The 13,421-nt window shown below is 40.8% G+C and overlaps 1 protein-coding gene and 2 long non-coding RNA genes across 3 annotated transcripts in view; 2 read left to right on the top strand and 1 right to left on the bottom strand.

The window, feature by feature from the left end:
• The window catches only part of slc5a10 (solute carrier family 5 member 10), a 37,515-nt gene extending 26,167 nt beyond the window's left edge, over positions 1–11,348 (top strand). The window contains exons 10-15 of the mRNA XM_058380350.1: positions 420–527; positions 747–897; positions 1,216–1,384; positions 5,131–5,346; positions 9,528–9,618; positions 9,721–11,348. Coding sequence (XP_058236333.1) covers positions 420–527; positions 747–897; positions 1,216–1,384; positions 5,131–5,346; positions 9,528–9,618; positions 9,721–9,917 — 932 coding nt within the window. The 3' untranslated portion in view covers positions 9,918–11,348. The remainder of the gene's footprint in view (positions 1–419; positions 528–746; positions 898–1,215; positions 1,385–5,130; positions 5,347–9,527; positions 9,619–9,720) is intronic.
• On the bottom strand, positions 1,379–3,423 carry LOC131346749 (uncharacterized). The gene is made up of 3 exons (XR_009203662.1): positions 3,241–3,423; positions 2,678–2,908; positions 1,379–1,727 (listed from the first exon to the last, which is right to left on the bottom strand). It is a non-coding gene; the product is annotated as an uncharacterized LOC131346749 (long non-coding RNA).
• Positions 11,349–12,806: 1,458 nt separating the features above from the next.
• LOC131346579 (uncharacterized) overlaps positions 12,807–13,421 on the top strand; it is a 1,787-nt gene continuing 1,172 nt past the window's right edge. The window contains exon 1 of the long non-coding RNA XR_009203643.1: positions 12,807–12,979. This is a non-coding gene — a long non-coding RNA (uncharacterized LOC131346579). The remainder of the gene's footprint in view (positions 12,980–13,421) is intronic.

Here is a 13,421-nt window from a genome sequence, read left to right as displayed (position 1 = left end):
TCTAATGGACTTCTCATTCTTTATTCATGTCAGTTATAACATATTTATAAATCTGTTAAAAACTGTGTTGTGTGTGTGTGCACGTGTGTGTGTGATGTCATGTGATTGTTTCGGGGTGTGTGAGGTTTCTTTCATCCACCCTGTGGTACCCCAGTCCACCCAGTGGTCAGTGTTCCGTCCATCGACATTGCTGTTACTGAAGCACTGAAGCTATCACAGATACAGAACATATTAACCCCGCCCCCTTTTTTGTTTCAGGGTGCCATTATTTTTGCCCCAATTGTACAGCATTAATTCATTGATTTGCTTTTGATGTTCTTTAAACTAACGGACTAAATGCTAATAATAATTTAATGTTGTTGTGTAGATGAGGTCTATTGTTCAATACTGTGTGTGTGTGTGTGTGTGTGAATTCCCAGATTCAGTGGGCTGTGTGGATCCTGAGGAATGTATGAAGGTGTGCGGAGCGGAGGTCGGCTGTTCCAACATCGCTTTTCCCAAACTGGTCATCGAGCTCATGCCTAGTGGTAATAAGATGTGTGTGTGTGTGTGTGTGATATCCATCTTCCATCTTGAAGCTAACAGTAACATTATGTGTCGTTATTTAAGAAATAAAAAGTGTGTGTGCATTGTGTGTGTGTGTGTGTGTATTGTATGTGTGACATTATGTGTGTATTGTGTGTGTATATTGTGTCTGTAACATTATGGTTGTTATTTAATAAATAAAAATTGTGTGTGTGTGTTAGGACTGCGGGGCTTAATGATCGCCGTGATGATGGCCGCCCTGATGTCCTCACTGACCTCCATCTTTAACAGCAGCAGCACTTTATTCACCATGGACATCTGGAAGAAATATCGGCGAGGGGCCAGTGAGAAGGAGCTGCTGCTGGTCGGGAGGTTGGGGACTTCAGTTCTGAAACCATTTAAAATAAAATTAAAAAAATCCCTTTAGGTTTATAATAAACACTCCACTGGATGGATGGATGGATGGATGGAGAGATGGATGGATGGAGAGATGAATAGATGGATGGAGAGATGAATGGATGGATGGATGGATGGATGGAGAGATGAATAGATGGATGGATGGAGAGATGGATTCTTGGATGCTTGGATAGATAGATAGATAGATAGATAGATAGATAGATAGATAGATAGATAGATATTATAATAAACTGCTGTCTCCCCCACTGCTCTCTCTTGTTGCTCTTGGTGCAGGATCGTCACGGTCATCCTCGTGGTCATCAGTGTGGTCTGGATCCCGATTCTTCAGAGCGCCAACAGCGGTCAGCTCTACGTTTACATCCAGTCAGTGACCAGCTACTTGGCTCCTCCCGTTACTGCCATCTTTGTCATGGCAGTGTTCTGGAAAAGAACCAATGAGCCGGTACGTAAACACACACACACACACACAGTGTAGTTTATTTGTACAGTAAGAGTGTGTGTTGCGTGACGTGAATATAAATCAGCAAGGTAAAGAAGGAGACAGCAGATTTGTCATTTTGTCACCACAAATCATCTGTGAAGACGAGAAGATAAATGTAGAGGAAGGACTCAGGAATGTAACAATCGTCAGTCTGAAGTCTTCAGCTGTTATGAAGCAAAACACAGCTTTATGATTAAATACCATGAACATTCACACACTTCTGCTTGAGCTTTAGCAGCTGTTCCGTCTTCAGGTGGCGCTTTGGGTCATGTAGCTTCTGTGTTTGGATTCAGCTGAAATAATTCTTTGGTGAGAAAATGAGAAACTTTGTTAAAATCAAGTTTAACGGATTTGTTTGCATCAATACGATTTTTCACGATTTTTCATAGAGGTTTAAAAACCTCACAGGTGTGAAAACATTTTACAATGCTTTAAAAACTAGCTACAATTTTGCAAAACTTGTGAACAATACAATCTGCGTTATTTGTTTGTTTGTTTGTTTGTTTGTTTTATGAACATGAAGCTAAAAGAGAAGCTGCTAAGTAAACTGCGTATAGCTGCAACATTAAAGAGAACAGAAACTAAACAGTTAACTAGAAATGGATAAAAAAATTATGTTTTTGTTAATAATAATAATACAAATTTTAATCGTTTGCTGTGGATAAAAGTGGAATAAAACATTGATTTTTTTATTTTTTTTTTAACAAGTCTGGTATTTTTTTCCCATTATGTTGATAAATGCAGCTTCTAAAACTAACATGTTAAACACAATTGTTTTTTCTTTAATTTTAAGTCATTTGATCAGCTTCAGTCTCCGATTCGATCAGCTACATAAACTCACCAGAGACACTGACGATCTCTTCTACTACCTTCCAGATTTACTCGATTTTCAAAAGCATTTAAAGAGAAACTTTTGTGTGCTTGAATTTGTGTCTCATATGGAAGCTAATCACAGGTAGGAAACGTTTCACACATGAGGGTCGTATTGATGGTCTGTGGAATCATTTAAGACAGAATTGAGAAAATTTAGTTGAGAAAAAAAGCTCTGTTTTTTAGAGAGATAGATAGATAGATAGATAGATAGATAGATAGATAGATAGATAGATAGATAGATAGATAGATAGATAGACAAGGAAGCAGATGGTGTCAGCTGTATCTGGTGTGTAAATTAAGAGGAAGAGATTCCATTGAGTCATTACACAGCCCCGCCCACTAATACCTTAAACAAACAGCAGATCACACTCAGTCACTCACCTGGGAACAAATAACGTCCTTGTCATGGTAGTTGAACCAGACACCATGAGAAAGCACACGGAACATCAACCTCTTCGTGGCACGTGAACTGAAGATGAGCGATCGAATGATGTTCAGCCTTTAGAGTTTGTTTTGTGACGAGCAAATTCCTTTCATTTCTGGTCAATATAGACTAACCTGTAGTGTTTAGGTCATGTGTTCAAAATTTGGATGTGGGCGACTAGATGCATCCTGCAAAAAATGGATAAAAACAAAAAAGCGCTTATTGAAAATAACTAAATTTCTAAATATCAAATAAAACTTTATACATAATATAATCTATAATTACTCATAGCTTTTCACGTTTCTGTACTCAGCAAAACTTTTAAATTCCATTGAATAACTTCATTTAACAGAAAAATCGTAAACTCTTTACAGAAACTACAAAACACAACAAACAAAATCACTGACACTGGAGACTCATTACATAAAAGATAAATATATGTCTCATCAAGATCTTCCCCTCTTAACGATTATTTAACAATATGTTTTCTTAAAAGCACATAAAGCTGGACATTACACACAAACGCATCCTGTGATGTCATACATCAGTTCAAAGCAGATCAAACGTCTATGAGAAATCATTTCCCCTCTTAACGAAAGCCTCCATGTGCCAGCAGAATGCTCGCTCGCGGGGAAAAACCTGTTCGTCTGACCGAAAAACATTATAACATTCCAGTAATTCAGGGAGGAACCTTTACACCAGGGTGGGGCTTTTCTGTGGAAAAAAAAAAGCCTTCAGTGTGGAATGCAGGATGTCCTCAAGCTACAGAAGACACCAGAACTTCTCACTTCTCTGTCACTTTCTTCATTACACAGCCTGCCTGCGCTTTCAGCTCCGCTAACAACATACACAATAAATCACGCTATGATTAAATCATGCTAGAGTGACGTTGTTCAGACTTTAGAAATTAAGTTGAAATCCAATTTTTAAAAAGTTTTTTTATTTAATTAAAAAGAATCTAATATAAGAGCAAAAAAGCTTAAAAAAAAATAAGCTAATGTTTTGTTTTTGTTTTTTTATGTATATATTTGTGTCAAATAGCTGAAATCGGATCTTTAAGGTTTAATGAAATGTTCCACATAACGGTCACTTGAGTGAGGAGCTCAAACAGAGATCCGGGCAAGTTCGGACTGATCAGGAATGTGGGAGATTCTGGACAAGCTTCAGGAGCATTAGCTAAACATGTAAACGGAGCGTAAATCTCAACGGAAATGTGCCAATTCAGTTTGATTTCTGTTACAAACGTTCAGTTAGAGAATTGCACTGAAATGATTTTTTTTGTAAACGATAGAATAGAATTTTTAATGGAATTTGACTACATTTTATTTTAATCATTATAATTTTAAGTTGTCTTTATATGTCACCTTTATACATTACTGCACAGTTTGCATGTTCCATCCTTGGGGGTCAGCCTAACCCTGGAGCAGGGTGGATTGGGGACCTTGCTCAAGGGCCCAAATGTGGTAGCCCGGGACCCGAACCCTGATCCTCCAGTCAACAACCCAGAGCCTTAACCACTCAATCTACCACTGCCAGATAAATTTAATGATAAATTTAAAAATAGAATTTTAATCAAATTAAGATTTTATTTATATTCTACATTTTTATACAAACAAAAGTAAAAACAATTCTCTCATTCGATCATTAACATCCAGACACGAATTTCATCAAGATGGATCTGACTTTTTTTCAGAGAATTTTATTCCGTCTGTAAATTCGTTAATTTCAGTAGAACTGATGCGTTTTCTTGCAGCTGGAAAAGTTTAGGATGCAATATTATATATAATAATATATGTAATATTCGGTACTTCAGTTGATTTGACATATTTGTGTTCCATCCTGTAGGAAAAATTGCTGCTGTAGGTGTTCCTGATTATTACGACACTCCAGTTCACTCTTAACCAGAAGTAAAAAAAAAAATGCAAAAGGATAAAATTCTAGACGACATCTTGGGAAAAGACTCGGGAAAAGACTTGGGGGTTTTAGGAAAGATTTGCTATTGATTTGCTAGCATAAGTCTGGCCTATGTATGTACATGTTATGATTAGCGGAGTGTGGCCATGCCCTCTACAACACCCACTTATAATAAAGATCAAACAAATCTGTTTACAGTTTTTAGTGGGAAGATTTTAATGTTAAAAAAACTACTTTAAGAGCAGCTGATGTCCCTGGATATGTTTTTGGAATCTCTTATTTATTTATTTATTTATTTATTTATTTATTTATTTATTTATTTATTTATTTATTTATAATTTGTGTGGAAATGAATGCATTCAGATTTGTAGTCACTGATGGACATTTTGCTAATATTTTTTCGATTTATTTTAAATTAATTAACTGTTTCACAACTTACTTTTTTTGTTTTTTTAGCTCAGGAATGTCTTGCTGAATGCTGTTGTTCTGTGTTAAGGGAGCGTTCTGGGGTCTGATGGTGGGTCTGGTTGTCGGCGTCACGCGGATGGTTCTGGAATTCGCCTTCCCACCCCCCCGCTGCGGCGTCTTCGACCCCGCGCCTCCCGTCCTGCGGAGCGTCCACTACCTGCACTTCGCCATCATCCTTTGCGCCATCACCGTTATTGTCACCGTCGCCATCAGCCTCCTCACCCCCGCCCCCTCCGAGGAACAGGTACACACAGAGCACGTGCTCTCCAGTGTGACCAGTAAAACCAGTAATCTCACTGGGATATGTATGATGTTAAAAAGAACAGTGACATTTATATGAAATCGTACACGAGTGAAGTTTTGACTTAAAGAATGAGTCTGAGTATCTCTAAACAATGATCCCATTACTGACCAAACACAGGCGTTTATCTGATTTTAACAAGAAAGTTGAGTTAATGCGAGAGGACATGTAATGTATTTCTTCTGAATGATGATTGACAGCTCATTTTGTGAGTCGTTTAGTGAATGTGGAATTGCGTCAATGTAAAAAAATATTTTATTTATACTTTCTTTGATAAAGTAAAGGTTACTTTAAGGTTCTTTATTATTTTATTTTTACTTTATTAAATTGCAGTCCTCCATCCTTGAGGTGCTTGACATTGTTATTTTTATTATATTATAACATATAGATTGTTATAAATAAATAAAATAATAATAATAATAATAATAATAATAATAATAATAATAATAATAAAAATAATGCAGAAGGATTAACTTTAGATGGCGTCTCAGGAAAAGGGGTCTCAGGGGTTTTAGGAATGTTATTGATTTGCTAGCATAAGTTTCGCCTATGTATTAGCTGAGTGTGGCCACGCCCACTAAAAAAATGTCACCTCACTGGGGGAGCAGGAGCCTGAGCTGGTGGGGGAGGCTGAGCGTTACCGGCTGGAGATAGTCAGGCTCGCCTCCACGCACAGCCTGGGCTCTGGAACCCAACTCCTTGAGAGAGGTTGGACCCTCTACTACTCTGGAGTGCCTCATAGTGAGAGGCGGCGGGCTGGGGTGGGCTTGCTTATAGCCCCCCAGTTCAGCCGCCATGTGCTGGAGTTTTCCCCAGTAAACGAGAGGGTGGTTTCCCTGCGCCTTCGGGTCGGGGATAGATGTCTCACTGTTGTTTCAGTTTATGGGCCGAACAGCAGTGTGGAGTACCCGACCTTCTTGGAGACCCTATGAGCGGTGCTGGAAGGCGCCCCGACTGGGGGCTTCATAGTTGTACTGGGGGGACTTCAACGCCCATGTGGGCAATGACAGTGTTACCTGAGGGACGTGATTGGGAGGACCGCCTCCCCCCGATCTGAACTTGAGTGGTGTTCTGTTATTGAACTTCTGTGCTAGCCACGGTTTGTCCATTACGAACATCATGTTCAAGCATAAGGGTGCCCATCAGTACACGTGGTGCCAGGACACCCTGGGCCGGAGGTCGATTATCGACCTTGTGGTCATGTCATCTGACCTTCGGCCATATGTCTTGGACACTCGGGTGAAGAGAGGGGCTGAGCTGTCAACTGATCACCACATGGTGGTGAGTTGGATCCGCTTGCAGAGAAAGATGCCGGACAGACTTGGCAGACCCAAACATATTGTGGAGGTCTGTTGGGAACGTCTGGCTGAACCCTCTGTTAGGGAGGTCTTCAACTCTCACCTCTGGAAGAGTTTCGACAAGATTCCAAGGGAGGTTGAGGACATTGAGTCTGAGTGGACCATGTTCTCATCCTCCATTGTTGATGCAGCTATCTGGAGCTGTGGCCAAAAGGTCTCTGGTGCCTGTCGTGGCAGCAATCCCCGAACCCAGTGGTGGACACTGGAAGTAAGGGATACAGTCAAGCTGAAGAAGGAGTCCTATCAAGCCTGGTTGGCTCGTGGGACCCCGGAGGCAGCTGATGAGTACCGGCAGGCCAATCGAGCTGCAGCCCGGATGGTTGTGGAAGCAAAAACGCTGGTCTGGGAGGAGTTCGGTGAGGGCATGGAGAAGGACTATCGGTCAGCCTCAGGGAAATTCTGGTAGACCGTCCGGCGCCTCAGAAGGGGTAAGGAGCTCTCTGCCAACACTGTTTACAGTGCGGGTGGAGAGTTGCTGACCTTGACTGGGGATACTGTCGGACGGTGGAAGGAATACTTCGAGGATCTCCTCAATTCCACTGACACGCCTTCCGTAGAGGATGCAGAGGTAGATTCATCCATTACCCAAGCTGAAGTCACTGAGGTAGTCCAGCAGCTCCTCGGTGGCAAGGCACCGGGGGTGGATGAGATTCCCCCTGAGTACCTTAAGTCTCTGGATGTTGTGGGGCTGTCTTGGCTGACACGCCTCTGCAACATAGCGTGACAGTCAGGGACAGTGCCTCTGGACTGGACAACCGGGGTGGTGGTCCCTCTTTTTAAGAAGGGGGATCGGAGGGTGTGTTCCAACTATAGGAGGATCATACTCCTCAGCCTCCCAGGGAAAGTCTACTCCAGGGAACTGGAGAGAAGAGTCCGACCTTTAGTCGAACCTCGGATTCAGGAGAAACAATGCGGTTTTCGTCCCAGTCGTGGAACACTGGACCAGCTCTATACCCTCCACAGGGTGCTTGAGGGTTCATGGGAGTTTGTCCAACCAGTCCACATGTGTCTTGTGGACTTGGAGATGGCATTCGACCATGTCCCTCGTGGCATTCTGTGGAAGGTGCTCTGGGAGTAGGGGGTCCGTGGCCCTCTGTTAAGGGCTGTTCAGTCTCTGTATAACCGGAGCAGGAGCTTGGTTCGCATTGCCGGCTGTAAGCCAGACCTGTTCCCAGTGCACGTTGGACTCCGGCAGGGCTGTCCTTTGTCACCGATTCTGTTCATTATTTTTATGGACAGAATTTCTAGGCGCAGCCAGGGGATGGAGGGAGTCGGGTTTGGTGACCACATGATTTCATCTCTGCTTTTTGCAGATGATGTTGTCCTGTTGGCTTCTTTGAGCCAGGACTTGCAGCATGCACTGGGGAAGTTTGCAGCCGAGTGCGAAGCGGCTGGGATGAGCACCTCCAAATCCTTGGGCATGGTTCTCAACCGGAAAAAGGTGGTTTGTCCCATCCAGGTTGGAGGGATGTTCCTCCCTTGAGTGGAGGAGTTTAAGTATCTCGGGGTTTTGTTTATGAGTGAGAGAAGGATGGAGTGTGAGATCGACAGATGGATTGGTGCAGCTGCAGCAGCAATGTGGTCTATGTACTGGTCTGTTGTGGTGAAGAAGGAGCTGAGCCAAAAGGCAAAGTTCTTGATTTACCAGTCAATCTACATTCCTAATCTCACTTATGGTCATGAGCTTTGGGTCATGACCGAAAGGACAAGATCCCAGATACAGGCAGCCGAAATGAGTTTCCTTCGTAAGGTGGCGGGGCATTCCCTTAGAAATAGGGTAAGGAGCTCTGTCACCCGGGAGGAGCTCGGAGTAGAGCCACTGCTCCTCCACATCGAAAGGGGCCAGTTGAGGTGGTTTGGGCATCTGTTTCAGATGCCTCATGGACATGTCCTAGGGTAGGTATTCCGGGCATGCCCCCCCGGGGAAGACCCAGGACACGCAGGAGGGACTATGTCTCTCGGCTGACCTGGGAACGCCTTGGAATTCCCCCGGAAGAGTTGTAGAAAGTGGCTAGGGAGACTTAGACTGCTGCCCCTGCGACCCAGCTACGGATAAGTGGGAGACATTTACATGGCATGACATGACGTTTTGCTATCATTTATCCAATTTATCATTAATTAATTAACTGATTATTAATTTTATTAATTAATTAACTTAACCAAATGAATCTTATTTGCTCAGGAGTGTGTTAGTGTAAATTGTTGAAGTTGTTTTGTGTTTTTAGCGAGCAAAGTATTTATCTGAAGTCGAGTTTCTAACTTTAGCTACAATTCCGTAGGAAATCGGAGGAATTTTGGGAATAATCAGGATATGAATGTTTACTTCATAGCAAATATGTGACACATAAAACACTTTAGTTACAGAAAATAATCAACAACATGGTGGTGTGATGAAGCGAAGTTCCCACTCCACTGCTATTTTGTTGATATTTTTCAATAATGTACTGAAGTACTTTATTTCTCTTATACCGCAGCATTCATAATTTCCATTAAATAAAGTCTGACATATTCGTCCATTTCAGCTAAACTTAACGCTCTCACTGGAGACTCCTTCCCTAATCGCTCTTGTATAAAAATGTCACCATATCGACGATCATACTCATTTTCTAACAGCTTTCTTTGCAAATGTACTACTACTATAGAAATATATCGAATTTCTCAATTTGACCAATCAGATCTAAGCAGCAGTGTGTGATGTTTGCATGTTAATGAGGTTAAAGTGTGTGTGTGTGTGTGTGTATATGTCTTGTTCTTGTTCTTGTGTAGATTCACAACCTGACCTGGTGGACCCTCAGACGCAGCACTGACAGAGATATACCTCTACAGAAAGTCTCAACACTCACTCAGAGAACAGAGGGTAACACACACACACACACACACCAAAATAACTCCAGCGCGTGTCTCGACTTAACCTGAATACTTAGACAAGGCTTTTTGTTGTGTTTTTGTGTGTGTGTAGGTTGTGAGTCCGTGCGCAGAGGGAAGTGTGTGCGCACCGCTGGATTCTGTAGTCCTCGGCCCGGGCGTGGCGCTCCTGGGACTCCGCCCCCTGCGATACGGAGCATGAGGGAAGATCCGTTTTGGTCGCGATTCTGCTGCATCAACGCTGTTATTCTCATGTGTGTTAATATATTCCTTTATGCTTACTATGCATAACACACATACATACACTCATACACACACACACACACACACGATGCACATGCTCACACATACACAAACATACACACACACACTCATATACACACATACTCATACATAAACACACACTCAGACACACACACACATTCACACACACACATACTCACACTCAGACACACACACATGCTCATATATGCATACACACACACACTTAGACACTCACACTCAGACACACACAGTTTCAAATGCAAAAGTAACAGTCAGGTCAGTGCGATTGGACAATCTGTTTTTTTTAAATAATTTTAAATCCTTGGTTTTATATTTTACATGTTACACATACACACACACACACACACACACACTACTGATGTAAATTGGTCAGTAATCAGAATGTCATAGAGTGTGAAGTTCCTGTTACTGTTACAGCAGCATCAATGTTTCCTTTATTAAAAAGAAAAACAAACACTTTCCATCTGTTTACAGTTAACGTTGTGTTACGCCACAAAACCAGTCCTTGTGAGTCTTGTGGAAAAAAATAGTGGAGTTAAACTGGAGACTCCTTCCATAGCCGTTAAATAAACCTCATGTCACTGTATGTATGAGCAGGTTACACACTGAGATTCAGCTGTTGCTATAGAAACGACAGTTAGCAAATTCATATTAAAGCTATTTTTATTTATAATAAAGCTAATAATGAGAAGAAAAATTTCATTGACGATTCCTCAAAGCGCTGACACTGGAGACTCCTTCCACAGAGGTTGAAGAAACATCTTCTCACAGAAACCTCAGCATTTATTAAAAACTTTACAACGTGTTTATGGTCAACATCTGCCTTGAATTAGCTGTTACTATAGAAACCGTAACAGACCATAATTATTTTTGTTCCGGTGCCTTCTGACCAATCACAATTCGGCCGCTGTGTTGTGTAACCGTCCTGAAACGGGGTTTAACCCTGTGTGTTGGGAATGTTGAGGAAACGTGCAGTCAAACTTCTGAACCCTGCTGCACTTTATCCCACATGACTGTCGTAGTTATTCTTTTTATTGAAAAGAGAGCTTACACGTCGCAGGATGGGAAAAAAATATGATAGTCGACTTAATCCGTGGAAAGATGATCTCATAATGGATGAAACTGGAGATGAGGTTTACTCCTGACCTTTAGAGTTTCGGCAAAACCTTTTGATTTTAGAGCCTTGAATCACTTTCACATAAGTCCCTTAATTCCTCACTGCTTTCACTAGATGACAGGTAACTACAGGTTTAGCTACAGCTTTTAGCACAAAGACACTGAATTCTGATTGGTTATAACAGAGGCTACTGCATAGGAACAGATCAGAACGGCTAGTAACAGCTTGTAACAGAGAGTATTAGCTAGTAACAGAGAGTATTAGCTAGTGACAGAGAGTATTAGCTTGTAACAGAGAGTATTAGCTAGTGACAAAGAGTATTAGCTTGTAACAGAGAGTATTAGCTAGTAACAGAGAGTATTAGCTAGTGACAGAGAGTATTAGCTAGTAACAAAGAGTATTAGCTAGTAACAGAGAGTATTATCTAGTGACAAAGAGTATTAGCTTGTAACAGAGAGTATTAGCTAGTGACAGAGAGTATTAGCTTGTAACAGAGAGTATTAGCTAGTGACAAAGAGTATTAGCTTGTAACAGAGAGTATTAGCTAGTGACAGGGAGTATTAGCTAGTAACAGAGAGTATTAGCTAGTGACAGAGAGTATTAGCTAGTAACAAAGAGTATTAGCTAGTAACAGAGAGTATTAGCTAGTGACAGAGAGTATTAGCTAGTAACAAAGAGTATTAGCTTGTAACAGAGAGTATTAGCTTGTAACAGGGAGTATTAGCTTGTAACAGGGAGTATTAGCTAGTAACAGAGAACATTAGCTTCTAGTATATAGTAACACATTATAGCATCATCTGGCAAATGGAAGTAGCGGCTAGTAATATAGAGTAAGAGCTAGTTATATACCATAACACATTATAGTAACATAGAGGCTAGTGAGAGAACATAAGCAAGAATCACAGCTAACAACATCGAATGTAGCTAAAACCAGATACAAAAGATGTCCTGTCAATCATTTATTTAAAAAAAAATGTTGTTGTTGTTGTAGAAGTGGAATAAACGACTCAGAGACGTGTTTTATGGAAATTCCACACCAGGAATCATAATGATAACCTACAGCTATAAAAAAAAAAAACAACAAAAAAATGTTCTTTATTAGCTAAAAAGTTTGAATGCAATAAAGTGATCTGTTTCCAGGTAACGCTTCCTCCGCTGATGATTATGTAGTGGTTTATTCCTTTTTACACGAATCACACAGAAACCTTGTTTTGAAGATGTCTGAAAAACCTTCGTAACCCCGTGTTGTGTTCTGAGTCAGAGCCTTCCTCTCGCGACGAATCTGTCAGCAGAGCGATTTACTGTGACCGACGTCATCGTCCAGACAAGCCTGAACAAGGGAAGCGGCCTGCCAGCATTTCCAAACAGCCCGGCTCTTACTTTATACCATTGACGTAATAAACCTTTATGTGATCCACGTGGATTAATCATTTGCCAGGATAATTATTTTAATGAGTTGTCTCATTAAAGCTATTTATGTTTGGACAGTAAAAAAAACAATGACGTTATCTACAAAAGTCTTCGTAACGATCTTTTAATTAATGACTTTTTTAAAATAAAAAAAAGTTTCCGAAAGCAGCGTCGGTGAACAATGTTTGTTTTTCTTGCCATTGTTGTGCCCTTCGGGAATTCGCTGGAAGTTTGGAATGAATACAAGAAAAACCATTATACATGGAACTATACAGGTGTGTGTGTGTGTGTGTGGGCGTGAGGGTGTGTGTGATGTCCAACCGGTGCTATCATGAAAATATGTGTCAGTTGATGACGGGCGGAGCCACTCGTGATTGATACTGGTGTTTCTTTTCACTTATCGCTTCACGCCTCGGTGGGAATTCCGAAAAGAGATCACAAGGAATTCAACGTTACTGAACGCAACATCTAAACAATTATCCCCGAGTGTCAGCAGGTTCATGAGCGGGTGCAGGAGAAACAGCTGGCAAGATTAAATTAGGTAAATAAACATTTTATACTTTTATAATATTCCCCTTGGACAAGAGAACATTTTTTGTGTGTAGTTTTTGCGAACAGCTGAAATAGAATCTTACATCTGATTTATTAAAAAAAAAAATAGATATTTTGTACTGTTATATAAAAAACGCATGTTTTTGTGTTTAAAAATAAAAACACGACACGCATTTAACCCTGAAGTGAGGACGTACCTCGATGCCACCATCTAGAGTGTATCCTGAGTGTTTACAGGATAAATAAATAAATAAATATACAAATAAAGCAACGATCCTAAAAAAAAAAAAGTTTCTGAAGCTTCTGAATTTAAACTTTTATTTTTAAGCTGAGAAAAGTCAATTAAAGCAAATGAAATGATTGAGTACCGTATAAAGCGAGATTTTTGTTAACATTTATTTAGTATATATTTATTATACACACATACACAC

This window comes from Hemibagrus wyckioides, linkage group LG26 (genome assembly GCF_019097595.1).
Source record: "Hemibagrus wyckioides isolate EC202008001 linkage group LG26, SWU_Hwy_1.0, whole genome shotgun sequence".
Classification (NCBI taxonomy): Eukaryota; Metazoa; Chordata; class Actinopteri; order Siluriformes; family Bagridae; genus Hemibagrus; species Hemibagrus wyckioides.
Note: the sequence above shows the minus strand (reverse complement) of the source record. Positions and strands in the feature narration are given on the sequence as shown.